Here is a 27,998-nt window from a genome sequence, read left to right as displayed (position 1 = left end):
GCACCGGAAGCTGTTTGAAGAGATTAAGCCCTCCCGGAGATTATTCTGCTGCGTTGCCGCCGCCGCCGATGAAAATCCGCCTCATAGTTTTAAAACAAAACTCCCCCGGTTCAGCTCCCAAAGCAAAATGAAGGAAAGGAGGGAGGATAAAGGTATTCGGGAATTAAACAGGCGATCAAGGGGAGATCAGCGTCCCGGGAATGAAGGGCTTGTCGTATGAGGAACGTTGAGGACTTTGGGTCTGAACTCGATAGAGTTTAGAAGGATGAGGAGGATCTCATTGAAACTTACAGAGAGGCTGGAGTATAGTGGACATGGAGAGGATGTTTCTACTGGGAGGAGAGACTAGAACCCAAGGGCACAGTCTCAGACTAAAAAGACAATCCTTTAAAACTGAGATGAAGAATTTCTTCTGCCAGAGGGTGGTGAATCTGTGGAACTCATTGCTGCAGAGGTTGTGGAGGCCAAGTCACTGAGTGTCTTTAAGAGAGAGGTAGATAGGTTTTTGATTAATACGGGGATCTGGGGTTACGGGGCGAAGGCAGGAGAGTGGGGATGAGAATCATATTGGCCATGATTGAAATGAAATGAAAATCGCTTATCACAAGTAGGCTTCAAATGAAGCTACTGTGAAAAGCCCCTAGACGCCACATTCCGGAGCCTGTTCGGGGAGGCTGGTACGGGAATGGCGGAGCAGACTCAAATGGGCCGAATGACCTAATTCTGCTCCTATATCTTATGGTTTTTTTAAGAGCAGGAGTTTTGGAGTCAGTAATTACAGTGGAATAGCGATTGAAATAGTTTAAACTACAGCAGAAGTTTGTATACTATTTAGTTTAAGATGTATGGTCAGCGAAGTACCATCAATTGAACCACAATTTAGGGAGGATGTGAAGGCAGTAGGGTGCAGAAAAGATTGGAGAAACGCTGGGACTTTAAAGAAAAGAAAGTTAAGAGGTGATTTGATCGAGGTTTTCAAAACATGAGGTTCTGGTTGGAGCAGATAGGGATAAACTGTCCCTGTTGGTGGAAGAATCACAAACTGTGGGCACCAATTTAAGGTGATTGGCAAAATAACAAAGGGCCACATGAGGAAAATATTTTTTTATGCAGTGAGTGGTTAGGATCTGAAATACAGTGCCTGAGAGTGTATTGGGAGGGGAGTTGGATGATTATCTGAATAGAAAGAAAATGCAAAACAGGGAATTTTGTGCATCTCAGTCAACCCTCCTCAGTTCTAAGGAAAACAACCATAGCCTATCCGATGTCTCCTCAATGGTGCAATTTCAAGCCCTGGCAACATTCTTGTAAATCTCCTCTGCATTCTCTCCAGGGCAATTAAATCCTTCCTGTAATGGTGTCCTTGTGTGCTGTAACAATTCTATGATTCTAAAAATTCTGTCTCCACAATTATTGGTCTCGCAGAATAATTAAAAATGAAGGATGATGTATCATGACCCAAATACATTGTGTCCCAGGTTCCATGTGTTTAGATTGTTTTTCCTTCCCTGCCCATATTTACAACATGTCCTTTACTGAGACATGTTTAGGATTATTAACCAAAGGATATGGCTGAGCCGAAGGATTAGGAAAGATGAGGTCCCACTCTCAGGACTACAGCAGCACCTTTAATGCAACAAAACTTTGGCAGGAAATTTACTGGGGTATTATGAAACAAAATATGACTCAGACACATGAGATTTTATATTAGATGACCAAAGGCTTGGTCACAGGTGTAAGTTTTAAGGAATGTCTTGAGGAGAAGTCGGAGCAGGAATCCCAGAGCTAGGGGCTTGATGGCATGACCACCAATGGTGGAGCAATTCAAATCAGGAGTGCTCAAGAGGCCAGAATGAGTGCAGATACTTCAGAGGGTTTGGGGGCTGGAGGAGATTACAGAGATGTGGAAGGGGAAGGCCATGGAGGGATTTGAAAACAAGGTGAAACTTAAAACCAAGTGATTGCTTGTACCAATGCCATTATAGGTCACTGAGCACAGGGGTGATGGGTGAACGGGACTTAGTACGAGTGAAGTTACGAACAGCAGACCTTTGGATGAGCAGAAGTTTAGAGTGTCGGATACGTGGAAACAGCCAGGAATGCATTGGAATAGCCCAGTCTAGAGGTAATTAAGGCAAAAATGAGGTGTCATCTCCAGATGAGGGGAAATGCAGCGGGGCATCTCATAGAGACTTGTATCATTCTAACAGGACTAAATAAGGTGGATGCAGGGAGGATGTTCCTGATGGTGGGTGTGTCCAGAGCCAGGGGTCACAGTCTGAGGATTCAGGGTACACCATTTAGGACAGAGATGAGAAGCCATTTCTTCACCCAAAGAGTGGTGAGCCTATGGGATTCATTACCACAGGAAGTAGTTAAGGCTAAGACATTGAATACATTCAAGAAGTGGCTAGATATGGCACCTAAGGCGAATGGGATCAAGGGTTATGGGGAGAAAGCAGGATTAGGCTATTGAGTTGAACGATCAGCCATGATCGTGACGATCGTGGAGCAGGCTTGAAGGGCCAAATGACCTCCTGCTCTTACTTCTTTGTTTAATTTGGCAGTGGAATAGGTGAGGTGGGTGATGACACAAATATGTGGTTGGAAGCTTATCTTGGGGTCACCTATGAAACCAAGGTTACAAACGGACTGGTTTAGTCTCAAACTGTTGCGAGTGGAGAGAGAATGGAGTTGGTAGTTGGAGAGTTTGGACCAGGGACTGAAAACAATGGCTTCGGCCTTCGTAACATTTAATTGGAGGAAATTTCTGCTCATCCAGTGAGAGGCAGCAGTATTGGCGAGAGGCAGCACGCTTTTGTGAAGGGGAGGTTGTGTCTCACTAACTTGATAGAGTTTTTCGAGGAGGTCACAAAGAGGTTGATGCAGGTAGGGCAGTGAATGTTGTCTATATGGACTTCAGTAAGGCCTTTGACAAGGTCCCTCATGGCAAACTGGTACAAAAGGTGAAGTCACACGGAATCAAAGTTGAGCTGGCAAGATGGATACAGAACTGGCTAGGTCGTAGAAGGCAGAGAGTAGCAATGGAAGGGTGCTTTTCTGATTGGAGGGCTGTGACTAGTGGTGTTCCGCAGGGATCAGTGCTGGGACCTTTGCTGTTCGTAGTATATATAAATGATTTGGAACAAAATGTAACTGGTCTGATTAGTAAGCTTGCGGATGACACAAAGTGTTGGTGGAATTGCGGATAGCGATGAGGGCTATCAGAGGATACAGCAGGATTTAGATCGTTTGGAGACTTGGGCGGAGAGATGGCAGATGGAGTTTAATCCGGACAAATGTGAGGTAATGCATTTTGGAAGGTCTAATGCAGGTAGGGAATATACAGTGAATGGTAGAACCCTCAAGAGTATTGACAGTCAGAGAGGTCTAGGTGTACAGGTCCACAGGTCACTGAAAGGGGCAACACAGGTAGAGAAGGTAGTCAAGAAGACATACGGCATACTTGCCTTCATTGGCCGGGGCATTGAGTATAAGAATTGGCAAGTCATGTTGCAGCTGTATAGAACCTTAGTTAGGCCACACTTGGAGTATAGTGTTCAACTCTGGTCGCCACACTACCAGTAGAATGTGGAGGCATCAGAGAGGGTGCAGAAGAGATTTACCGGGATGTTGCCTGGCATAGAGGGCATTAGCTATGAGGAGAGGTTGAATAAACTCGGTGTGTTTTCACTGGAACGACAGAGGTCGAGGGGCAACCTGATAGAGGTCTACAAAATTATGAGGGGCATAGACAGGGTGGATAGTCAGAGACTTTTCCAGGGTGGAGGGGTCAGTTACTAGGGGGCATAGGTTTAAGGTGCGAGGGGTAAGGTTTAGAGGAGATGTACGAGGGTAGTGGGTGCCTGGAACATGCTGCCGGAGGGAGGTGGTGGAAGCAGGGACGATAGTGACGTTTAAGGGGCATCTTGACAAATACATGAATAGGATGGGAATAGAGGGATACGGACCCCGGAAGTGTAGAAGATTTTAGTTTAGACGGGCAGCATGGTTGGCACAGGCTTGGAGGGCCGAAGGGCCTGTTCCTGTGCTGTACTTTTCTTTGTTCTTTGGATGTCTGTGAGCAGTCTGATAATGTAGCAACAGTGGAGGAATCAAGAGGGGTAATGGTAAGGAAGAGCTGGGTGTCACCAGTGTACATGTGAAAGTTAACTCTGCCTTTGGATAATGGACATCTTGCAGATGAGAAATAAGAGGGAGGCAAGGCTCAACACCAGAGGAAACATTGCACGAGAAAGAAAATAAGGCATTGCAAGTTTCAATGTGACTATGAATAGGTATATAACAATGGAACCAAGTGAGAGCAGTCACAACCAGAGAGTTAGAAGATGATGGTGTCGTCAACTGTCCCAAATGGGTGCAGACATGTCAAGAAGAGATGAGGAGGGTGTTTACCTTTACCGCAGTCACACAGGATGTTGTTTATGACTTCAAAAAGAGCTGTTTTGCTACTGTGGCAGTAGCAAAAATCTGATGAGGGATTCAAACGTGGAGGTCTGAGAAACAAGGGCATAAATTTGAGAGGTAAATCGCGTTCAAATTTGTTTGGGAGGAAAGGGAGGTTGGAGATGTGACAGCTTGCAAGGATGGTGGACTCAAGGGTAGGTCTTTTTTGAGGAGCGGAGTGATGACAACAGGTTTATAGGCGACAGGGACCACACCCCAAGAAAGAGAATCATTAACAACGTTGGCTAGTATCAGGAGGGAAGGTCAGGTGGTCAGCAGTTTAGTGGAAATAGGAAGATAAGAAAAGCCCTACCAAATATGCTTCCTCCACCAACCAGGGATAGTTGGCCAGGTTGCGAACTCTACCCAGGTTCTTTAATCACTTTAGCCCTTGATTCAGAAATTGTTTAATTTAGTTTATTATCAACATCCTCCCATGCTGGCTGATACTGTAATTAACTCTGATTTGTGCTCACTACTGCTGATAGTCTTGGCAGAAGAATGGAACGGGATCATAAATCATTTGAGCAGCCTAAAATTGGTTTAAAACCAGCTGATTATAAAATCTCAAGCTGCCAGGTAGTTGCCATTTTGGCTCAGCATGATGAGAACATAACTCCACAAAATTATTTCATTTTGTTAGAAATCATTTAAATTGCCTTCTGCAAAATCTTCTATGAACCTTCTCCCAAATCAATTGACCTTTGTGTTAATCAAATTATATCCAATTTCCTTGCTTACTATTGATTTACTAATTCTTGTGTTCCTCACTTCCCCCAATGCCCCATTGAGATATTGAATTGTTTGCTTCTTTAATTTTTTTTGATAAACAATTTTATTAAGACATTTTGGCACAATAAACAACAATAATATAAAACAGTGTGCAAAAACCAATCGTTATAGTGCAAGAAACCCAGCTCCCCTCCCACAAGGACCCCCCTAACCTACGTTACTCTAGCCCCCCCCCCCCCCCCCTGCTGGTGATTAATTCTCCGTGAAGAAGTCGATAAATGGTTGCCACCTCCGGGCAAACCCATACAGTGACCCTCTCAAAGCGAACTTAATCTTCTCCAGACTGAGAAAGCTCGCCATATCTGATAGCCAGGCCTCCGATTTCGGAGGTTTTGAGTCCCTCCATGCCAGCAGAATTCATCGCCGGGCTACCAGGGAAGCAAAGGTCAAAACGTCCGCCTCTCTCGCCCCCTGGACTTCCGGGTCCTCCGAAACCCGAAAAATAGCCACCTCTGGACTCATCGCCAGCCCTGTTTTCAGTACCCGGGACATAACATCCGTGAACCCCTGCCAGTACCCCCCGAGTTTTGGACATGCCCAGAACATGTGGATATGGTTCGCAGGTCCTCCCGAACATCTGGTGCACCTGTCCTCCAATCCGAAAAATTTACTCATCCGGGCCACTGTCATGTGGGCCCGGTGGACGACCTTAAATTGAATCAGGCTGAGCCTGGCGCATGTTGCGGTCACGTTTACCCTGATCAGTGACTCTACCCATAAGCCCTCTTCTATCTCACCTCCGAGCTCTTCCCACTTGAGCTTCAGCTCCTCGGTCTGTGACTCCTCCGCTCCCATAAATTCTTTATATATATCCGAGACCCTCCCCTCCCCCACCCATCCACTGGACACTACCCTGTCCTGGATCCCCTTGAGAGGCAGACGTGGGAAGGCCGGAATCTGCCAGCGTAGAAAGTCCCGCAGGTACCTAAACTCATTCCCTCTCGCCAGCCCAAATTTCTCCTCTAATGCTCGGGAAGCTCCCTTCCAAGAACAAATCCCCCATCTTCTCAATCCCAGCCCTCCGCCATGCTCAGAACCCACCGCCCATATTCCCCGGGGTAAACCAGTGATTGTCGCAAATTGGGGACCAAACCGATGCTCCCATTCCCCCCACATGCCTTCTCCATTGGCTCCAGATCCGCAAAGTCCCCACCACTATGGGGCTGGTGGAGTACCATGCCGGCGGCAGGGACGCCGTATCCAGGACTGCCAAACTGGTGTCCTTGCACGAAGCGGCCTCCATCCGCCCCCAAACCGGCCCCGCTCCCACCATCTACTTCCTTATCACAGCTATGTTGGCTGCCCAGTAGTAATTACTGAAGTTTGGCAGTGCCAGCCCCCCTTCCACTTGGTTCATCTCGAGCATCACTCTCTTCACCCACGGGGACTTTCCCGCCCACACAAATCCCATAATCATTTTATTAACCTTGAAAAAAGACCACGGAATCAAAATGGGGAGACACTAGAAAACGAACAGGTATCTCGGGAGGATTGTCATTTTAACCGTTTGCACTCTCCCCGCTAGTCTCAGTGGGAGCGCATCCCACCTCCGGAACTCAGCCCTCATTTGCTCCACCAGCCGAGACAAGTTCAACTTGTGCAGACGGCCCCAGTCCCGCGCCACCTGTACCTCTAAGTATTTAAAACTGTCCCCCACTAAACTGAACGGCAGCCCCCTCAACCTACCCTCCTGGCCCCTCGCCTGGACTACAAACAACTCACTCTTTGCCATGTTCAGTTTGTACCCTGAGAACCGGCCGAATTCCTTCAGGATTCCCATGATTTCATCCATCCCAGCCACTGGTTCCGTGATGTATAAGTGCAGGTCGTCGGCGTACAATGACACTCTGTGTCGTCTTTCTCCCCCCCCCCCCCCCACCCGCCCCAGTACCAGCCCCTAGAAGCTCTTAGGACAATTGCCAGCGGCTCTATTGCCAGCGCAAACAGCAGTGGGGAGAGGGGACACCCCTACCTTGTCCCATGGTACAGTCTGAAATAGTCTGATGTCACCCTGTTCGTCCTCACACTCGCCTCTGGAGCCTGGTACAACAGTCTTACCCAGTCGATAAAGTCCTCCCCAAACCCAAAACGTCCCAGCACCCCACAAAGATAGTCCCACTCAATCCGGTCGAAAGCTTTCTCGGCATCCATTGCCACAACTACCTCTACCTCTTTACTCTCCGGGGGCATCATAATCACATTCAGCAGCCTTCTTAGGTTGGCCACCAGCTGCCTGCCCTTGACAAAACTGGTTTGATCTTCCATAATGACGTCTGGCACACAGTCCTCAATCCTAGCCGCCAAGAGCTTGGCCAGAAATTTAGCATCTACGTTGAGCCTATAGGACCCACATGCCTCCGGGTCTTTGTCCCGTTTCAATATCAGGGAGATGGTGGCCTGTGACATCATCGGGGGTAACACCCCTCTGTCTCTTGCCTCATTAAAAACCCTAACCAGCACTGGCCCCACTATCTCAGAGAACTTTTTGTAAAACTCTACCGGATACCCATCTGGCCCCGGGGCTTTACCCGATTGCATGGCCCTCAAGCCCACCAATATTTCTTCCGTCCTGATCGGGGCCCCCAACCCACCTACCATTCCCTTGCCCATTTTTGGGACGGTCAGTTCATCCAGAAAGCGTCGCATCCCCTCCCGCCCCGGGGGGGGTTCCGAGGAGTAAAGCTTGCTACAGAAGTTGCTTAACACCTTGTTCAGCCCCGTCGAATCCCCTACCAAGTTTCCCTCCCGTCGACTACCTTCTCTATTTCCCTGGCCGCTTCCCTCTTCCTCAGTTGCTGTGCCAGCATTCTACTGGCTTTCTCCCCGTGCTTGTAAATCGCACCCCTCGCCTTTCTAAGCTGCTCCACAGCCTTACCTGTGGACAACACCCCGAACTCAGTCTGTAGACTCCGTCATTCCCTTAATAGCTCTGCCCTCGTGGTCTCCGCGTATCTCCTGTCTGTCTGTAAGATCTCCCTTACCAGTCGGTCCATTTCTGCCCTGTCCGTCGAAATCAGCTCCCCTCTCACCACTGCCTTCAGCGCTTCCCAGAGCACCGCCGCTGAGACGTCCCCTGTGTCATTGACCTACAGGTAGTTTTGCATACATTTCCTCACCCTCTCACACACCACCTCTTCTGCCAACAAACCGACCTCCAGCCTCCATTGGGGGCGCTGAAAACTTTCCTTGCAGACCTGCAGATCAACCCAGAGCGGGGCATGGTCCGAAATAGCGATCGCCGAATATTCTACGTCCGTCACCCCCGCTAACAAATCCCTGCTCATAATGAAAAAATCAATTCGGGAATAAACCTGTTCTTGAACACGACCGATCTAGGCCGGGGTCAAGGACTGTGTTAAAATCCCCTCCCATAATCAGCCTGTGAGAGTCCAGGTCAGGTATCTTTCCCAGCAGTCTCTTTATAAAGTCCACATCGTCCCAATTTGTGGCATATACATTGACCAAAACTACCCTCATCCCCTCGAGCTTGTCACTCACCATGACAAATCTGCCTCCCCCATCCGAGATTGTGCTGCCCGCCTCAAATTGCACCCGTTTGTTGACGAAAATCGCGACCCCCCCTGGTTTTAGTGTCCAGCCTGGAGTGAAAGACCTGGCTAATCCAGCCCTTCCTCAATCTGACCTGGTCAACTACTTTCAGGTGCGTCTCCTGAAGCATTATCACATCCGCTTTCAGCACCCTCAGATGCGCGAACACACGCGCCCTCTTTACCGGTCCATTTAACCCTCGAACGTTCCAGGTGATCAGCCTGGTTGAGCGGCACCGTGCCCCTCCCCAGCCAATCAGCCATCCCCTTACTTGGGGCTGCCCCCAGCCCCTGTGTCGCACTTCCCCTGGCCCGCCTCCCGGCAGCCCCCACATCCAACCTCCTCCACGATCCCGCACCTAAGTCCCTCCCTCGTCAGCAGAACAACTACCCCCCCAGCAACAACACCCTGTAACCTTACCCCTGCTATAAACTAACTAAATACACCTCCCCCCCCCCCCCCCACCCCAACCTGGGTTCCGTAGACTAGCTTGTTTGCTTCTTTAATGATCAACCAACAATCCTCACTGAGCAGCAAACATCTACCAGTCTTGACTGTGCAAAAGGTACAGATGCTTTGCAATCAGATTGGATTGTTCCTTATTCTTCGCTTCCTATTTTAATACTGCACAAAGAAAAGAAACCTTGCGTTTGCCTATATATAGCACCATGCCCTACTCCAGCACATTGTCAAAGTGCTTTACAGCCAATTAACTACTTCTAAAATGTAGTTCCTACTGTATTGTAGGAAATGTGGTATCCAATTTGTGCACAGCAACTTCCCCTAAAGAGCAATGTGATAATATCTAGATAACCTATTTCTGTGATGTTGATTGAGAAATAAATATTGGCTAAGACAAAGGATAACTCTTTAACTCCTCTGCTCTTCTTCAAAATCGTAAACTGGGATCTTGTGCGCCCTGCTGAGAGCAGTCTCATCTGGAGGACAGCCCCTCTGATGGTGCAGTACTCCCTCAGTATGGCACTGGAGTGTCAGCCTAGATTTTATGCTAGTCTTTGAAGCGGGACTTGAACCCACTGCCTTAAGACTAAGAGGCAGCATGCTAACAGCCAATATTGCCTGTAAACTGTATGTGCACGGCAAGGCAGTAACCTGGAAGGTGCTGTGCAGGCCGCTTGCAAATTGTCCCCTTGAAGTTACCACGCTTGCATGAGAACACGCAAAAAATTCAAATGATCTGGCTGTGTTCAATGCAAAAGAATTACAAGAAAAATTGTTACCATATTGCACGGCTGACAGTACTGAAGATATTGCTTTCAACCAATCAAGCCAAATCCCTCCACTCTCTCTGGTGCCATAAAGTCTGCGTTTTGATGTTTAAAATCGAAAACCCCATAGCACAGTGACTATTTTGAAACTTTTAAGTTCCTCACTTCTGCTCGACTTAAAGGCATGTCTCCATTAAATATCCAAGGACCAAAAACAATAACGATAAAATAAAAGAAATAGGAAATAAGGGAATCGACAGGAAGGACCCTTACAATTCCAAGAAAAATGGCTTCAAAAAGTTGTCAACCGCAGCCCCGTGCCATCGCTAAGACCACCTATTTCCACTTCTGTAACATCAGCCATCTCTGTCCTTGCATGAGGTCTTCTTCTGAAACCCTCAATCTTGCCTCTGTTATGTCTAGATTTGACTATTCTTCCAGACTGCTGGCAAGCCTCTCATTATTCCATTCATAAACTTGAGGCCATCCAGAATTTGCATCAAATTGTCCTGGTCACCAGCCCATACTGGCGCCTTGTTTTTAAAATCCACATCCTTATTTTCAAATCCTCCCATTGCTTTACGTATTCCGATCTCCGTAATCTCCAATCCCACAACATTCCAAAATATCTGTGATCCTCTGTTTCTGGCCTCTCGAGCAGCCCTGATTTTAACTTGCTTGGCCTCTTTGACCAAGCATTTTACCCTAACATATCCCTACGTGGCATGTGTCATATTTAATTTTATAGTACCTCAGTTTGCTTTGGGTCATTTTATCATTAAAGACACCATACGAATATAAGTTATTCAAGGGTGATTTTACAAATCTGCGAAGGACTTAATTCTTGTTAGGAAACCTCGTCCAGAAACTGGTGTGTTCTGATTTTCCTGTTTGTACGAGAGATCTGAGTCATGGTATGTAAAATGCAAGTGCAACAGTGCAGATAAGAATGATGTGGGCCTTTGAACTTTAACCGAGTTATCATGGCATATCCATTAAGTCATTATCTTAAATTTAATATATCTTTCTGTTTTAATGGAAACGTTTAATCTTCAGGGCAGGAACTGATCCTAAAACAGTCATATTGTGATGAAGAAATATTAGATGAACAGGCGATTTGTTAAACATGGAGTATATTAATGAAAACTCCGAGGGAAAAGACAGACTCAGCTTTTGTAGCAATAATATTGAAACCTCTACCATTGATTTGATGAAACTCTCGTCTTTAAACATGGTGTTGTTGCAAATGCCGACTGTTTGAACTAACTATTCCAGTTTGTGTACTTCACACTTTTGAGACTGTTCTGTCTTTTTTGCCAATTTAAACATGGAACATACTTCACCAGGAATGCAAGTGTGTCCATTTTGTGGTAAAGCCTTTAAGCGACTAAATGCCCATCTTCCTCACTGTAAAATGGCCAGAAGTGTGAATGGCAAATCTAATTCTAAAGAGGCAGACACGCCTATCGCAATTCCACAGCTGGAATTAAACTGCAAATCCATCAGATTTCCAGCATCACCGAGCAAGAAGATGAAAGTCAAAACAAACTCAGCGAAGCCTGTGATGCAGAAAGAACAAGCAGCATCAACAAAAAAACAAAATAATTCAATGGGTTTGGAAAATGAATCATGGAATTCTGAACAAACTGCTCGGAGGAAGAGTTTTAATGAGTCACAGTCCAGCCAAGGAGATTTGATGGACAACAGAGAACAGATTAAGGAAAAAGACCAGAAGTCTGTTAGTAGGACAACCAAAGGACGACCTAAAGAGGCAAAAAAAGAAATGGTCATCAAAACAAAGTCAAGTGAACATTTTTTAAAACGAGACCAAGATAAAGTAGATCTGAAGTTAAAAAGTGCTACCAGGGCAAAAGTGACGATTACTCAAAAGATTGAAAGTCATAATTCCATAAAGAAAGAAGAAAACAATGGTGGGGCCTGTTCGTCGAGGCTCCCACCGAATGAAAAACAATGCGCCGACTTGATCTCAAAAAATATATTTTCTCCAAAAGTCAAGGCAGTCCTTAAATCAGAAGACATTCGGACCCGACCAGAATTTGAGAAGGGGACAGCTGTGTTGGATCTGCAGGCCCACGTTATTGTACCTCAGTCATCTTGTGCTGTCAAAACAAATTCACTTCACATCGTAAGACGAGAGAATGTGGTTCCTCCGGTTGACATAAGGTGTCCAACTGACCAGAATGAAGTCACAGGAGGAATGGTCTCAAATGAACTAATATTTGAACAAAGTCCAATAACCTACATCAAAACTAGCGTGTGGCATCACATTAAAGATAATTTTTGTGCAGCAGCCACCAGTGCAAAGCAGGATTTTATTATGAAAGTGGACACAAGTGTGAAGGAAGATGATCATGGAGCTGACGTTTTAGAGACTGATCATTGTAATTCATTCATTAAGAATCATATTTGCAGCAAAATTATGGCTTCTATGCGTGTGAAGGACTTAAATAAATATGAAGGAAATTCACGTAATGATTGTGTGGCTGTGAAGAAAATAGGGCCATGTGATTGGAACACAAATGGTGCTGTCCAGTCTGAATATTTGCATTTGTTGCACAAAGAAAATGGTTGGGACAAATGCATGTTTTTATCAACGAGCTCCAGAAAAACCATGCGTTTGGCTGGAAGGATTAAAGAACCTCACACGAGTCTTTGCACAAAAACTGAGATAGGAATGGAGTGGTTTCCTGAACTGTATCCAGGGTACCATAGCATTGGACTAAGTATGCTTCCTGAGCAAACAAAACAGTTGGAAACATCCATAAGGATATCCGCCTCTCAGTGTGAAAATACAAAAGGTACATTCAGCTGTATGTTTAGAAAGTTTCACAACGATTCTGCCATGGTTGTGTACTTGCTGATGATTCACCTGCTGTAATATGTTTTTTATTTGTTCACAGGATGTTGGCATCGTTGGCTGGACCAGCATTTACTGCTTATGCCTGAGGGCATTTAAGAGTCAACCATATTGCTATGGATCTGGAGTCACATGTAGGTCAGACCTGGTCACAACAGCAGATACCCTTACCTAAAGGACATCAGTGAACCAGATGGGTTTTTACGACAATCAACAATGGTTTCATGGTCATCTTTTGACTTTTAATTCTAGATTTTTATTGAATTCAAATTCCGCCATCTGCCCCGGTGGGATTCAAACCCTGGTCCCCAGAGCAGTATCCTGGGGCTCTGGATTACTAGTCCAGTGACAATAATACCACTACGCCACTGCCTCACCTTAAATTACTTTTTTTAAAAAAAATATTTATTAAAGTTTTTTAACACAATTTTTCTCCCTTACAAACAATAACCCCCCCCCCCCGTAACAAAATAACAAGAAATCGCACTGAGCAAGATACATACATGGCAAAAATGGTATATTTACATAACTTTGTACACTGGCTCTCTCCCACACGTGCCAGTTTCCCCAGCCCTTCATGTTATCTCTTGCTCATCCACCCCCCCAAGCAATCCCCCATCCCCTCCCCTTCCCAGGACGTTTCCCCCCCCCCCCCCCCCCCCCGGGTTGCTGCTGCTGCTGACCGACCTTCCTCTAACGCTCCGCGAGATAGTCTAGGAACGGTTGCCACCGTCTGTAGAACCCCTGCGCAGACCCTCTCAAGGCAAACTTAATCCTCTCCAGCTTTATGAACCCAGCCATGTTGTTTATCCAGGCCTCCACGCTAGGGGGCTTCGCCTCCTTCCACATTAGCAAGATCCTTCGCCGGGCTACTAGGGACGCAAAGGCCAGAATGCCGGCCTCTTTCGCCTCCTGCAATCCCGGCTCGTCCACTACTCCAAATATTGCTAGCCCCCAGCTTGGCTTAAACCGGACTTTCACCACCTGAGATATTGCTCCCGCCACTCCTCTCCAGAACCCCTCCAGTGCCGGGCATGACCAAAACATATGGACATGGTTCTCTGTGCTCCCTGAACACCTCCCACATCTGTCCTCTACCCCAAAGAACCTACTCAATCTCGCCCCCGTCAAGTGCGCTCTGTGGACTACCTTAAATTGTATCAGGCTGAGCCTGGCACACGAGGAGGAATTAACCCTACCTAGGGCATCAGCCCACAGACCTTCCTCAATCTCCTCGCCCAGCTCCTCCTCCCATTTACCCTTCAGCTCCTCTACCAGCGCTTCCCCCTCTTCTTTCATCTCTTGGTATATTGCCGACACCTTGCCCTCCCCGACCCATACACCCGAGATCACCCGATCTTGAATTTCTTGTACCGGGAGCAACGGGAATTCCCTCACCTGTCGCCTCACAAACGCCCTCACCTGTATATATCTAAAAGCATTTCCCGGGGGTATCTCAAATTTCTCCTCCAGTGCCCCTAGGCTCGCAAATGTCCCGTCAATGAACAGGTCCCCCATTCTTCTAATCCCCAGCTCTGGAACCCCCCGTCCATACTCCCCGGGTCAAACCGGTGGTTACCCCTGATTGGGGACCACACCGAGGCTCCCATTGCACCCCTGTGCCGTCGCCACTGACCCCAGATCCTTCGCGTTGCCGCCACCACCAGACTCGTGGTGTACCTTGTCGGCGAGAGCGGCAGCGGTGCCGTCACCAACGCCCCCAGGCTCGTTCCTTTACAGGACGCCATCTCCATCCTCTTCCATGCCGCCCCCTCTCCCTCCATCACCCACTTGCGGATCATCGCCACATTTGCTGCCCAGTAGTAGCTCCCTAGGTTTGGCAGTGCCAACCCTCCTCGGTCCCTACTTCGTTCCAGGAACCCTCTCCTTACACTCGGGGTCCTATTCGCCCACACAAACCCCATTATACTCCTACCTACTCTCTTGAAAAAGGCCTTAGTGATCACAATGGGAAGGCACTGAAACACAAACAGAAACCTCGGGAGGACCACCATTTTGACCGACTGCACTCTATCCGCCAGCGAGAGCGGTAACATGTCCCATCTTTTGAAGTCCTCCTCCATTTGCTCCACCAACCTCGTCAGATTCAGTTTATGTAGGGCCCCCCAACTCCTGGCTATCTGGATCCCCAGATACCGAAAGCTCCCCTCAGCCCTCCTCAGCGGTAGGTCCCCTATCCCTCTTTCTTGGTCCCCTGCCTGTAATACAAAGAGCTCACTCTTCCCTACATTGAGCTTAAAGCCCGAAAACTCCCTTAGAGTCTGCATGACCTCCACCATCCCCTCCATTGGACCCGCCATGTACAGCAACAGGTCATCCGCATATAGCGACACCCGATGCTCTTCTCCCCCTCGGACCACCCCCCTCCATTTATTAGACTCCCTCAATGACATGGCCAAGGGTTCGATCGCCAATGCAAACGACAGGGGGGACGGGGGGGGTGGGGGTGGGGGGGGGGGGGGGGTGGGGGCATCCCTGCCTCGTTCCTCGGTACAGCCGAAAGTACTCCGACCTCCGCCGGTTTGTCACTACACTCGCCACCGGGGCTCTGTAAAGGAGCTTAACCCAACCGATAAACCCTCTCCCGAACCCAAACCTACGCAGCACCTCCCAGAGGTACTCCCACTCTACTCGCTCAAAGGCCTTCTCCGCGTCCATAGCTGCCACTATCTCCGCCTCTCCCTCCTCCGATGGCATCATTATCACATTTAAGAGCCGCCGCACATTAGTGTTTAATTGCCTGCCCTTTACGAATCCCTCGTGGATCACCCCCGGGACACAGTCCTCGATCCTCGTGGCCAGCACTTTTGCCAACAACTTAGCGTCCACATTGAGGAGCGAGATCGGCCTGTATGATCCACATTGCAGTGGGTCCTTGTCCCGCTTTAGGATCAAATAAATTGTCGCTTCCAACATTGTCGGGGGGCAGGGTCCCCATCTCTCTTGCCTCATTAAAGGTCCTCACTAGTAGCGGGGCCAACAGGTCTACGTACTTCCTGTAGAACTCCACCGGGAACCTGTCCGGTCCCGGGGCCTTCCCCGCCTGCATACACCCAAACCCTTGCTCAGCTCCTCCAACCCAATTGGTGCCCCCAAACCAGCCACCTCTTGCTCCTCCACCCTCGGGAATCTCAGTTGGTCTAGGAATCGTCTCATCCCCTCTTCCCCTGCTGGGGGCTGGGATCTGTACAGCTCTTCATAGAAGGCCTTGACTACCTCGTTTATTTTCGTCGCACTCCGAACCGTGGCTCCCCTTCCATCTCTGACTCCCCCTATTTCCCTTGCTGCCATCCTCTTAAGGAGCTGGTGTGCCAGCATCCGACTAGCCTTTTCCCCATACTCGTAGGTCGCCCCCTACGCCTTCCTCCACTGTGCCTCCGCCTTCCCTGTGGTCAACAGGTCAAACTCCGTCTGGAGCCGTCGTCTTTCCCCAAGTAATCTCTCCTCCGGGGCCTCTGCGTATCTCCTGTCCACTCTCAAAATCTCCCCCACTAACCTCTCCCTTTCCATGCCCTCTGTCTTCTCCCTATGAGCCCTGATGGAGTTTAGCTCTCCCCTGATCACCGCCTTCAACGCCTCCCATACCACCCCCACCCGCACCTCCCCGTTGTCGTTGGCCTCCAAGTATCTTTCGATACACCCCCTCACCTTCCCACACTCTACCTCATCTGCCAGCAGTCCCACATCCAGCCGCCACAGCGGGCGTTGGTCCCTCTCCTCTCCCAGCCCCAGTTCCACCCAGTGCGGGGCATGATCCGAAACGGCTATGGCCGAATACTCCGTCCCCTCCACCCTCGGGATGAGCGCCCTGCCCAGAACAAAAAAATCTATCCGGGAGTAGGCTTTATGCACATGGGAGAAGAAAGAAAATTCCCTGGCCTGCGGTCTTGCAAACCTCCATGCCCCCCCCCCGATCCATAAACCCCCTAAGCACCTTGGCCGCCGCCGGCCTCTTTCCAGTCCTTGATTGGGAGCGGTCCAGTGCTGGGTCCAACACTTCACCTTAAATTACTTAATTGCACATTTAAAACCATATTTGCTTTGGCGAAAAACAATTTTCAAATCTTCTAAATCCAAAATTATCTGTGGATGCTCAGGTGGCCAAATGCATACATGAAAGATGTAATCTCTCTAAGCTGACAGTGGCTCATCCAAACAATGTAATATAATAAGTGCTTATTGTGTAAGGCATTGTGCCATGCTGGATTGGTTTATTCTGGTCCACTGGCTGCAAGCACATGTTACTCTCTTACCACCCCCCCCATCCCCCAGCAAGGCAATACTTCCGACCATCCGCAGAAGTCAACTTTCCAAACCCCTTCACAGGGTTAGTCAGGTAGCCTAAAAATGTAAAACTGTATTGGATCAGTTATTGGGTAACCACTTTTTATACATCTCAAGTAGTATGCAGAACTTAAAACTGTTCCATTAAATGTTGGATGTACACTTTTGAGTTGCCAGGGCACCATCTTAAGAATTATGGTCGTTACTTTTGAGATGCACAGCAGGGTGGTGGCATAATGGTAGCGTCACTGAACTAGTCATCCAGAGGCCCAGGCAACGCTCCGGGGTCACCAGCTCACTGGTGGAATTTAAATTTCAAATCTGCAATATGAAGTTAGTCTTAGTAACAGTGACCATTAAACTTTCATTGATTATTGTAAAGATCCATCTGGTTCACTAATATCCTTTAGGGAAGGAAATCTGCCATCCGTACCTGGTCTGCACGTGATTCTAGGCCCACAGCAATGTAGTTGGCCTAACAATTCACTCAGTTCAAGGGCAATTAGGGATGTGCAACAAGTGCTGGCCTTGCCAGTGACACCTACATCCTATGAAAGAATAAATAAAAGAAGATATATATACTCATGTAAAAGTCAGGTTTCTCGACCACATTTCTTTGTCAAAAAGTCGGGGTTGACATCTACAATATTTTTGAGGGGTTGAAATCCATGCATATTGGAGAGACAATTAAAACATTAAAATATTTACGCAATGTAGGCTAAGCAGCTGTAGCCGTAGTCTAGATTTCTCCTTGGCTACGATGAGGACAAAACTGGTAGCACAGTGGTTAGCTCTGTTGCTTCACAGCGTCAGGGTCCCAGATTGGATCCCCAGCTTGGGTCACTGTCTGTGCAGAGTCTGCACGTTCTCCCTGTGCCTGCGTGGATTTCCTCCGGGTGCTCCAGATTCTTCCCACAAGTCCTGAAAGACGTGCTGTTAGGTAATTTGGACACTCTGAATTCTCCCTCAGTGTACCCGAACAGGCACCGGGCCATGGCAACTAGGGCATTTCACAGTAACTTCATTGCAGCGTTAATGTAAACCTACTTGTGACAATAAAGATTATTTAAAAAAACAACACTCAATTGACATAATCCACTTTAAAATTCCAAATAAAGATTTAGCTCACATTTCAATTTACTTTAATTGTGCTATCCTCTCCATCGTCACATCCACATGGCGGTACATCAGTTGATCACAGAGGTGCCAGGTCGGAGAATATTCCTGTCAATCCCGCCCCCAAAATGTAGCCAAATGGCAATTTCCCGCCACCCCCCACTTACATTACATCTTATTAAACTGTTTGAAAGTCGTGATAGCAGAGGATGATGTGAAATAACATTTTTATTATTGAATTTTTATTACAAGACAATCCTCCATAGAAACAGATATAAATTTTGTTACGATCCCAGTTGGTGTTATAACTGAAAAGGAAGAACCCAGAATGGAACACTGGCTCACAAGCGGTAGCTTTTATTTTAAAAATAAAATTGAAGGAACAGTTACAGGACTGCTAATTGGTTTTAAAAAGAAAAAAAACATTTATTAAACATGAAAAAAATTTGGATTATTATACCGTACTCATTTACTCCGCCTTTAGTTTAACAATTACAACTGGTTTTAGGGTTAACACAGATTACATCTTACAAAGATGTAAGATTACAAAGTACATCTTAAGGTACAATGGCCTCATTAAGACTCAAATTCCTTTTTAAGCACACAAGATGACTGTGGTAAGACACACTTCTCTCTGAATCCAAGTGAATGTCTGTGGACTTCTCCTCAGAATCTGCCACCCGCCCCCGCCAATGATGATCACATGAGAGTTTCCAAACTCCACTCCCAAAACACGCTTTAAAATCTTCTCTCATAATAATGCTTTCGTTTAGCGGGTTGCATTCCAAAATCCAGACTGATTTTACAAAAGACACTTTTAAACAATGCTTCCGCTCCACTTTTACCAGTGAATCCAGTCCAGGATTTCACACCATCCCTTTAGGATTTATTTATCTTGACTGCAAACTGCTCACAATTGCATTAACTCGATTTCTCGACTGTATTAAAATGTCATTAGATGTTTGTTTTATCATTGAAAGCTGCTGTCCCAATTTAAATCTGGTTACTGCAATTGTCTCTTTAACTCAGAACACTTTGTTTACTCTTCCTTGAATTTTGCTGGACAATACTTTGGTTTCTGTTCACTCCAGACTTATTGGACACTTCTTTCATTTCTCGCGTTTCCTTAATTTGCTGGACTTACGATTTCTGGCATCTGTTTTCTTAATAATATTACTCCATAGTATGGCTTTTCTTCTAACAAAGCTTAGAGAAATGTTCCCTCTCTAGCCTTCTAAACTATTTGGTTCTAGCAGAGCTGTGAGAGCTACCTTCTTTCTCGCTGCCTATCTCCACAAGTTAGCTAAACTAAAAATTAAAAGCTTCTCTACCTTACAAGGCCCCAGTTGCTGAGAAACACCCACATTCTTACGCCTTTTATTCTTCACACCGTAGCCCTCTCTAAGCACAATGGAAACACAGTTGGAACTTAATTCATTGGAAGCCCAATACCTTTGTCCAGCATGAATCTAAGTAGAGGTTTTACCCTTCCAGACACATAACATCAAACCCACTTAAAGCTACACCTTATTTCTAATGTTTACCATTACAAATATAAATCTGTTAAAACTACCTTTATTTTCCTAACAATTTGTGTACACAACATTTATCCATATAAAATCCATATTGACTGGTTTAGAGGGCAAGATTGGGGAAAATGCAGCTTCAGACCTGGCAACACGGTTGCTGCACTGCACTACTTTGCTGGCATTTCACCTCTGAATTGATTCATAACTGATGGTATTTCGCTTCACAAGTATCTTTAAAAGATGTAATATAGAGTGTGGTACCAGAGGATATTATGATTCCAATGTAGAATATTTTAGAGCAATGGTAAAAGACTATAACACTGAGTGGTAGTAACTTGTGTTTCCACTATTTAACCGTATGGTTGTATACCAAAAAACATGAAAAAAATATGTTGTTCTACTATCCCTCAAAAACTAGTATCTAACAACCTAAACAGCCTAAGGTATTTGGAAAGTTAGGGTATTTTGGCCAAAATCTGGGGGTCGACTTTTACGAGATCGATTATTACTCGAGTGTATACGGAATCTTGCATCTTTAAAGAAATAATATTGGTAATTCTTGAACACTGACAAATGCATTTAAATCAATAAAGATTGTTGTAACTACAAATATCACAAATCAGATTAGTTGTTTCAAATAATTTTTTCAGTGAACTTTGAAATTTGATGCAGTGTTCCATTTATTAATGATGCTATATGTGTCGGCTGGCTTGACGTATACATTTGTGGTGGAAAATTATGTTTGCATTGCCTATTTCTGTGGCGTATCTTACGGTGATACATTCAGTCCAACCAGTCCATATTGCTGTCTATATTCCACTCGAGTCTCCTCCCATCACTGCTCATCTAAATCTATCTTCATAACCCTTTATTCCCGCCTCTCTTACGTTCGTCTAGATTCCCCTTAAGTGGCATCTATATGATTTGCCTAACCCTCACCCTGTCCTGTCTACCCTCTCTGTCTTCCTTTGGAGCAGTTTTGATGATGTGCCTTGGACACACCTTTCCATTGGCAAAATTAAGAAAATAAAATCACATGCATTTTGCAGCTTGTACACACGCATGTGAGTTAGCAAAGGTTTCTGCAAGCATTTTTCCAAGAGCAGTCATTCTCCAAGTAGATGCAATGAACCCTGGTTGAACTGTGGCTGGAACTGAAGCACCATATTGTCTGGGTGTCAGTAGCTTTGTTGTTTTTGTTCTAATGGAGCCATTTTGTCCCTCTTGATGGCATGGTTATGCAGTACAAAAGTTGTTGTCTAATAAAAGGGAGGAAGTGGAAACATTGGACTATAGCTCAGCAGATTAAACAAGTTACAAGATCTCGTTTTGATTTTTATCAAACTTAACTTCAGAAAACCTTACTGGAATACTCCTAGCCCTGTGAAAACACACCTGACATTGTTATGAAATGCTGATGAGTGAATAATTTATATTGTGTCTTTTATGACCTCACGATGTTCCAGAATGCTTTACAGAGACTTAAGTACTTTTTAAAGTGTAGTTAGTCACAATTGTAAAGTAGAAAACACATTAGAGTGCGGAAATCTCCCACAAATGGTAGTGAGGTAACGATCTTGTTTAATAATGTCAGTGGGGGAGGGGGGGGGGGGGGGGGGTAATGTTGAGCAGGACTTTAGCGGGGGCTCACCAGCCCTTCGGATGGTGCCATGGGAATTTTTACATTGATATGAAAGGCCCTGGATTAATGGCTCAGATCATCCAGTCCCATTGAGGCGAATGCTGATAGGAAGAACTGGGAAAGGCTGCGACGAGCCTGAATGAACGATACATTTAAAATGACATTGAAACCACTGAATTGAAGGCAGACCTCAAGGGGCGTGTCTTCAGTTCATATCATGATGATATAGGGGAAGTTGTCTGGAAGTAACTGCACTTCATCCCTAGGCCTCCTGACCCACCTTGGCAATGGGTCCACCCTACAACTGCGATAGGAAGATCCTGCTGCAGCCGACCAGAAAGGTAAAATCGTAATTCAAAATGCAGTGAGCGGCGTAAGCCACAGTTTTGCTGCTGACAGGCAGTTCCTGGCCATTTAATGTCTCATAGGACAGACGGCACCTCGAACAGTGTAGCACTCCCTCAGTCTGTGGTTTAGAACTTGAACACACAACCTTCTGACTTAGAGGGGAAAATGGCAAAAGTGCTACCGCTAAGTGAAGGCTGGCAGTAGATTGACGATTGGAACTCCAGAGCAGGTAGCAATTTGTCTTCTTGGCTGGCAAATTCTTCCTGGGGCAGGGGAAAAGGTAGAAACAATAGAAACAAGTTTTCCGGTAAAACGGGAGAGAAATATTTTGAAACTTGGTTCTGCAGGTTATCGTAAACATTACAACAAATATATTAATGCAAGAAGAGGAGGAGTCCGAGATGTGATCACCTTGCTTTTGGGATGTGCAACCTTCAGCTACATATGGAATTATTATTGTGAGTATGTTTGTGCCTTTTGATGGTCCAATGGCAATGCAGAAAAAGTATTTTTAATATTAAACCATCATACTGGAATTTGATTTTCTATTACTAATTATTTTATTAGTGTGTGAATGATCATAAATTAACATCAATTTTGCAAGCTTACCTATCCTTCCACAACCTGATAAAAATCCAAAGCACAATCCCTGTGATTTACCTAGTAGACCTAATAAAGAAGGTTCTTGCTAAATGCCATTAATGTTTTAACAAGTATTAACCCCTTTGTTTGCAGAACACGATTGCTGGAGAAAAAGACATTGAAAACCAGGGACTAACGTGTTTTTCTAATTCACTCCACGCATAGATCAAAAATGATGGAGATATTACCTCAAGAAAAAATATCAAACATTTTACAGTCCATTTTATTTATTGTCTCTTGCATTGTGTAGGAGAGGGCAAGGATAAGGTGAGTGTACCTGAGTTACTGTGAATGCATTTTTAAAATTCCGGCTAATAAAGATATTATTTTGAGGCTGTCACTTTTGTCATTATTTTTGTATAGATATTTATGTAAGGTGATTTGAAAATGTGCTTGTCTAACTACTACAGATAAAAACAGAATTTTAAAAATAAATGTGGCTTTTATCAATGTATTAAAAAACGGACCTGAGAGTATTATTTAAATCACTCACCTGATGAAGGAGCTGCACTACGAAAGCTAGTGATTCCAAATAAACCTATTGGACTTTAACCTGGTATTGTAAGACTTCTTATTTAAATGGCAGTAAGCAAAATCTACTGGCTTCTAAGATAATCTCCATTCGTGTCACAAGTAGGCTTCCATTAACATCACAATGAAGTTACTGTGAAAATCCCCTCAACGCCACATTCCGGCGCCTGTTCGGGTACACCGAGGGAGAACTCAGGATTTCCAATTCACCTAACAAGCACATCTTTCGGGACTTGTGGGAAGAAACTGGAGCGCCCGGCAGAAACCAACGCAGACACGGGGAGAACGTGCAGACCCTGCACAGTGACCCAAACTGGGAATCGAACCGGCGCTGTTAAGCTACAGTGGTAACCACTGACGTTTGGTGTTCTACCACCCATTACAATCTTGTTACAGATGTCCTTGCCATTTGTCTCAGGAAATGTAAGCAATATCATTACTTCTCAAGAGCATTGAGCATTCTGTTTAAAATTCACTGAAATGCACCATGGAATTGGTTAAAATCTGAAACATTGAGGAAAATTGTTATGTGATTTCATCAGATTTGTACTGGGAGCTTGAATATTAAAGTTCCAATAAAGTTTTTACTTGTATATTTATTTTTCTCTATGCTTTTTTTTTTCTTGGATTTTGTTTTATATTTAATCACTTCTGGACTAAGTGGTTTGGGGGCTTTTGCTCCTATGGATGCCTTACTTTTATCAATGTGCAGCAGAACATATTAATTTATTGACAACTAGTGGAACCACGGATTTATGGAATTGTAATTTGATGTGTTAAAAACTCTGCTACCCTATTCTCTTATCTCAATATTGCATTGGATTGAGAAATAGCAAAACTGGATTACAGTGGACAAATGCAGTATGGGCATCATGTGGCAGGATGAGAATTTCTATCATTGAATGTCAAGGGGCGATGGTTAGACTCGGTTTTGTTGGAGATGGTCATTGTCTGGCACTTTGTGACACAATTGTTTCATGCCACTTAGCTCAAGCCTGAATGTTGTTCAGGTCTTGCTCCTTATGGACCCGGACTGCTTAAGTACCTGAGGAGTTGCAAGTGGTACACTGCAATCATCAGCGAACATCCCCACCTCTGAGCTTATGATGAAGGGAAGATCATTGATTCAGCAGCCGCAGATGGATTGTGCCTGGGACACCACCCCAAGGAATTCTCTAGCGATGTCCTGGGACCGAGATGATTCACAAGACGTATACTATTACAAACATGATAAACCAGTACTACTGGAGGATTAGCAGTGAATGCTCCCTGATTAGGATAGTTCGATGTCACCCCTCTCGACTTATGAAGTTTCAATTGCTGGCATGCAAGAAAGAAACTAGCAGGATCTTTATAGGTTTGATATAAAGATGTCTGAGGGCCAACCATCAGATACTCCCAAGCCTCGAGCATTCTTTTATCACATTACTAGTAATGAAATGAAATTCGCTTATTGTCACAAGTAGGCTTCAAATGAAGTTACTGTGAGAAGCCCCCAGTCGCCACATTGCGGCGCCTATTCGGGGAGGCTGTTACGGGAATCGAACTGTGCTGCTGGCCTGCCTCGGTCTGCTTTCAAAGCCAGCGATGCTATGAAGAGTAAATCACCACCTTCAGTCCTCAGCATATCTGATATTTAACTAATCTAACTGACTCTATATAATGGAGTTCCATTGTTCAAGAACAGGCCTGAACATGATGCTATAAATACAAAGTTTAAAAGTTTATGATGTTTTGAAATAGTTTCTTTAATTTAGGGTATAGTGAGGAATGAGGGCAGCACAGTATCATAGTGGTTATGACAGCTCCAGGATCCCAGGTTCGATTCCCAGCTTGGATCAGTCTGCGGAGTCGGCACGTTCTCCCCGTGTCTGCGTGGGTTTCCTCCCACAGTGCATGTTAGGTGGATTGGCTATGCTAAATTGCCTTTAGTGTCCACAAAAGGTTAGCTGGGGTTATGGTGATAGGGTGAAGGTGTGGGCTTAGTTAGGGTGCTCTTTCCAAGGGCCGGTGCAGACTCAATGGGCCAAATGGCCTCCTTCTGCACTGTAAATTCTATGATTCCATGATCGTTTGACCTGGACTGAATTCTGTTGAGAACCCGCATTGGTAACTTGGCTTTTAAAGACTAAAGCGGAGCCCAGTTTGTCTTACTGAGAAGGTGTGAGATATTCACAGCTGTACCGATGGTGGATAGACTGTTAATAAATGGTTGATAAATCTCACAGGGCAGTGTTAAGAATGTAAGGTTTTGTGAATAATTTAATCTCAAGGTAAAATGCAGCTGGGGTTTCAGAAGATAATTAATCATCTTTTCGACTTGGATACAAGGCCAATATGATTCACATTGCCATGAAAGTGGGCTTTGAGAAGGGAACAAGCCTTAGAAAGCAATTGTAGTAATGGCCTACAGGATTTTCTTAAGAGGAGGCAGTCAGTCTCTGCTGTTCACACAGAATGTGAGTGGGAACTTAGGCTCACATTAAAGAGACCACATTTGTGCGGATTTAAATGAGACTGGAAAATTCATCTAGCTTTGACTGGAGGGAAGGATCTCTGCCCTAAATCTGAGCTTAGAAGTTATCCAGATGAAAAAGAAAAAAAGGAAGCAAGTCACCGGGAACCAAGAACAGTTTTGGACTCATTCCTAAAGTCCACTTAAGGGACAGAGTAATATATAATTGTGGAGGTGGATTTTCATTTGGTTTAAAAACTAAGTTAAAAAAAACAATAATACAGTGTATATGTTTCCTACAAAAATACTGTTAGTTACTGTTGCTTTTAGTTTGCTTATTACATTAGTTTGCTTATTACAGTAAAAGTCTTAACTTTTGACATCTTGATGTGATCTTTTCAGTCAGTCACTCTGGTGTCTACTGGGATTGTAGCAGTGCGAATCATTTGAAAAATGTTCACAACCATTCCAAGTTAAATACTTGTTATCGGAGGCCAGTAACCTTAGGTTGGTTTTAGCATAATTTTCTCAGCATAGTTATGAGGAATATAACGGATAGTGCCACATAAAAAGCAAAGTTGTCAGTAAAAAGCACTCCATGTGTTGTAACTGGCATTTAGCCATGTCATAGGCTGGAATTACCTTTCCTGATGGCACATGTGTAATTGTACCAACTGACTTTCATTGACTGTTGACCCTGGAAAGTGCTGCTGTTTGACATCTATCCACATCAAATATTTATCAGCTGGTGTGGACAAGTCCTAAGATGCAACGGGTGCCAACAGCTGTCGATTTTTAAAAATATAATGCATGGCTTCATGTGAGAATTTTGAAGCTCCCTGTTTAAAGAAAAAACATTTTACTGACCCAGAGTGCCAGTGTTACCATACAGGTGTTGCAATCGGAGTCCAAAAGAAGAAATGAGACAATCTAACATGAAGGCAAGTCAATTGGATAAGTAATATGAGACGTATGTTTGAGTCACTCAACCCATGTCAGTTATTTGAAACTATATCAGTGAACCATATCTCATGCTAGTGTTTTCTAAATGTAGAGATAGAATCATAGACTTTTACAGTGCAGAAGGAGGCCATTGGGCCCATCAAGTCTGCACCAGCCCTTGGAAAGAGCACCCGACGCAAGCCCAGGCTTCCACCCTATCCCCGTAACCCGACCTAACCTTTTGGACACCAAGGAACTATTTAGCGTGGCCAATCCACCTAACCTGCACATCTTTGGACTGCAGGAAGAAACCGTAGCACCCGGAGGAAGCCCACACAGACACGGGGAGAATGTGTGAAGTTTGCACTGTCACCCGAGGCCGGAATTAAATCTGGGACCCTGGAGCTGTGATGCAGCAGTGCTAAACACTGTGCCATTGTGCCGCCTAGTTGCCAACAGAACAGTTGCCAATGAAAATACGTAAAGAATAATTTAAAACAATGTCCTGAATTGGGTTATCAAATGAAGTTTTTCCCACAAATCATATTTCTTAGTTTTAGAGGCACCATTTTATTGAAGTATCAAACTCTTGCCTTGCTGATGTGCTGCAGAACTTAATTTCAAGCATACTTTGGAAAACTAACCATTATTTCTCCAAATCTTTCAAAATACAAGCAATAGCAACTTGAATGGCTTGTCCAGTGTGTATCTACGCCATATAGTACCTAATGGTGCAGTTTGCCCCGAGTCTGCTTAGTTAATAGGGGATGATCATACCAGTGCTGGAATTGGCTTCATTGTTACCAGGTTTGAGCAGGGAAAAAAGCAAATAGGGAGATTAATCCTTTATTATTGTCCAGTGACGCCTGCTTTAAATGCATCTGTGTAGGTTACAACTTATATAGCCCTGTTACTGTATATAATACCCCTAGACACTCTACTGGAGCATTATAAAACAATGACACTGAGCCTAATAAGGAGATATTAACTCAGCATGGCCGAAGAGACAAGGACTTCTTTAAAAAAAAATGTTCATAGGATGTGGGCACCACTAGCAAGACCAGCTTTTATTTCCCATCCTTTTTAAAAATATTTTTTTTTTTTTAAAATTCCCCCCCAATTAAGGGGCAATTTAGCGTGGCCTATTTACCTACCCTGCACATCTTTGGGTTGTGGCGATGAGACACACACAGACATGGGGAGAATGTGCAAATTCCACAAAGGACAGTGAACGGTGGCAAGGATCGAACACAGGTCCTTGGCATCGTGAGGCAGCAGTGCTAACCTCTGCGCAAACATGCAGCACTTTATTTGTAATACCTAATTGCTCTTGAGAAGGTGATGGTGCACTGCCTTCTTGATCCACTGCAGTCCCTGTGTTGTAGGAACACCCACAGCAATGCTGTGAGGAGAGTGTTCCAGGATTTTGACCCAACAACAATGAATGAATGGCGATATAGTTCCAAGCCAGGATGGTGTAACTTGGAAGGGAACTCCCAAGCGGTGGTGTTGTGACAGTTTGGGCTAGGGTGCGGACAATTCCAACCCCCTTGATCCGGAGTCACAACACAGT

The 27,998-nt window shown here is 45.2% G+C and overlaps 2 protein-coding genes across 7 annotated transcripts in view; one reads left to right on the top strand and one right to left on the bottom strand.

Moving 5' to 3' along the window:
* Positions 1-5: 5 nt before the first annotated feature.
* Positions 6-23,627, top strand: LOC140395535 (uncharacterized). Of its 4 annotated transcripts, none has more exons than XM_072483448.1 (5): positions 6-152; positions 11,094-12,856; positions 22,203-22,313; positions 22,663-22,764; positions 23,135-23,627. In XM_072483448.1, exons 2-4 carry the CDS (start codon positions 11,365-11,367, stop codon positions 22,671-22,673), a joined length of 1,614 nt encoding a protein of 537 aa, XP_072339549.1. In that variant the 5' UTR covers positions 6-152; positions 11,094-11,364; the 3' UTR covers positions 22,674-22,764; positions 23,135-23,627. The 4 variants fall into 4 exon arrangements, with proteins under 4 accessions (XP_072339549.1, XP_072339548.1, XP_072339550.1 ...); XM_072483447.1 differs by having other exon boundaries at positions 6-493; XM_072483449.1 differs by having other exon boundaries at positions 6-493; positions 23,132-23,627.
* The window catches only part of LOC140395536 (putative cleavage and polyadenylation specificity factor subunit 4-like protein), a 32,373-nt gene continuing 25,889 nt past the window's right edge, over positions 21,515-27,998 (bottom strand). For 2 of the 3 annotated variants that reach the window (XM_072483452.1, XM_072483456.1), the window contains exon 8: positions 21,515-22,118. In XM_072483452.1, the coding sequence (XP_072339553.1) occupies positions 21,981-22,118 (138 nt within the window). In that variant the 3' untranslated portion in view covers positions 21,515-21,980. The remainder of the gene's footprint in view (positions 22,119-27,998) is intronic. The other variant, XM_072483455.1, reaches the window with a different exon arrangement.

The sequence above is a fragment of the Scyliorhinus torazame genome, chromosome 18 (assembly GCF_047496885.1).
Source record: "Scyliorhinus torazame isolate Kashiwa2021f chromosome 18, sScyTor2.1, whole genome shotgun sequence".
NCBI classification, from domain to species: Eukaryota; Metazoa; Chordata; class Chondrichthyes; order Carcharhiniformes; family Scyliorhinidae; genus Scyliorhinus; species Scyliorhinus torazame.
This window is presented reverse-complemented; position numbering and strand designations above follow the sequence as displayed.

Bases quoted from the DNA above. Each gene is read 5' to 3' on its own strand.
- LOC140395535 (XM_072483448.1), top strand. From the start codon at position 11,365: ATGGAACATACTTCACCAGGAATGCAAGTGTGTCCATTTTGTGGTAAA. The intron at 12,857-22,202 runs GTACATTCAGCT...TTGGTTCTGCAG, and splicing joins TCAGTGTGAAAATACAAAAG to GTTATCGTAAACATTACAAC.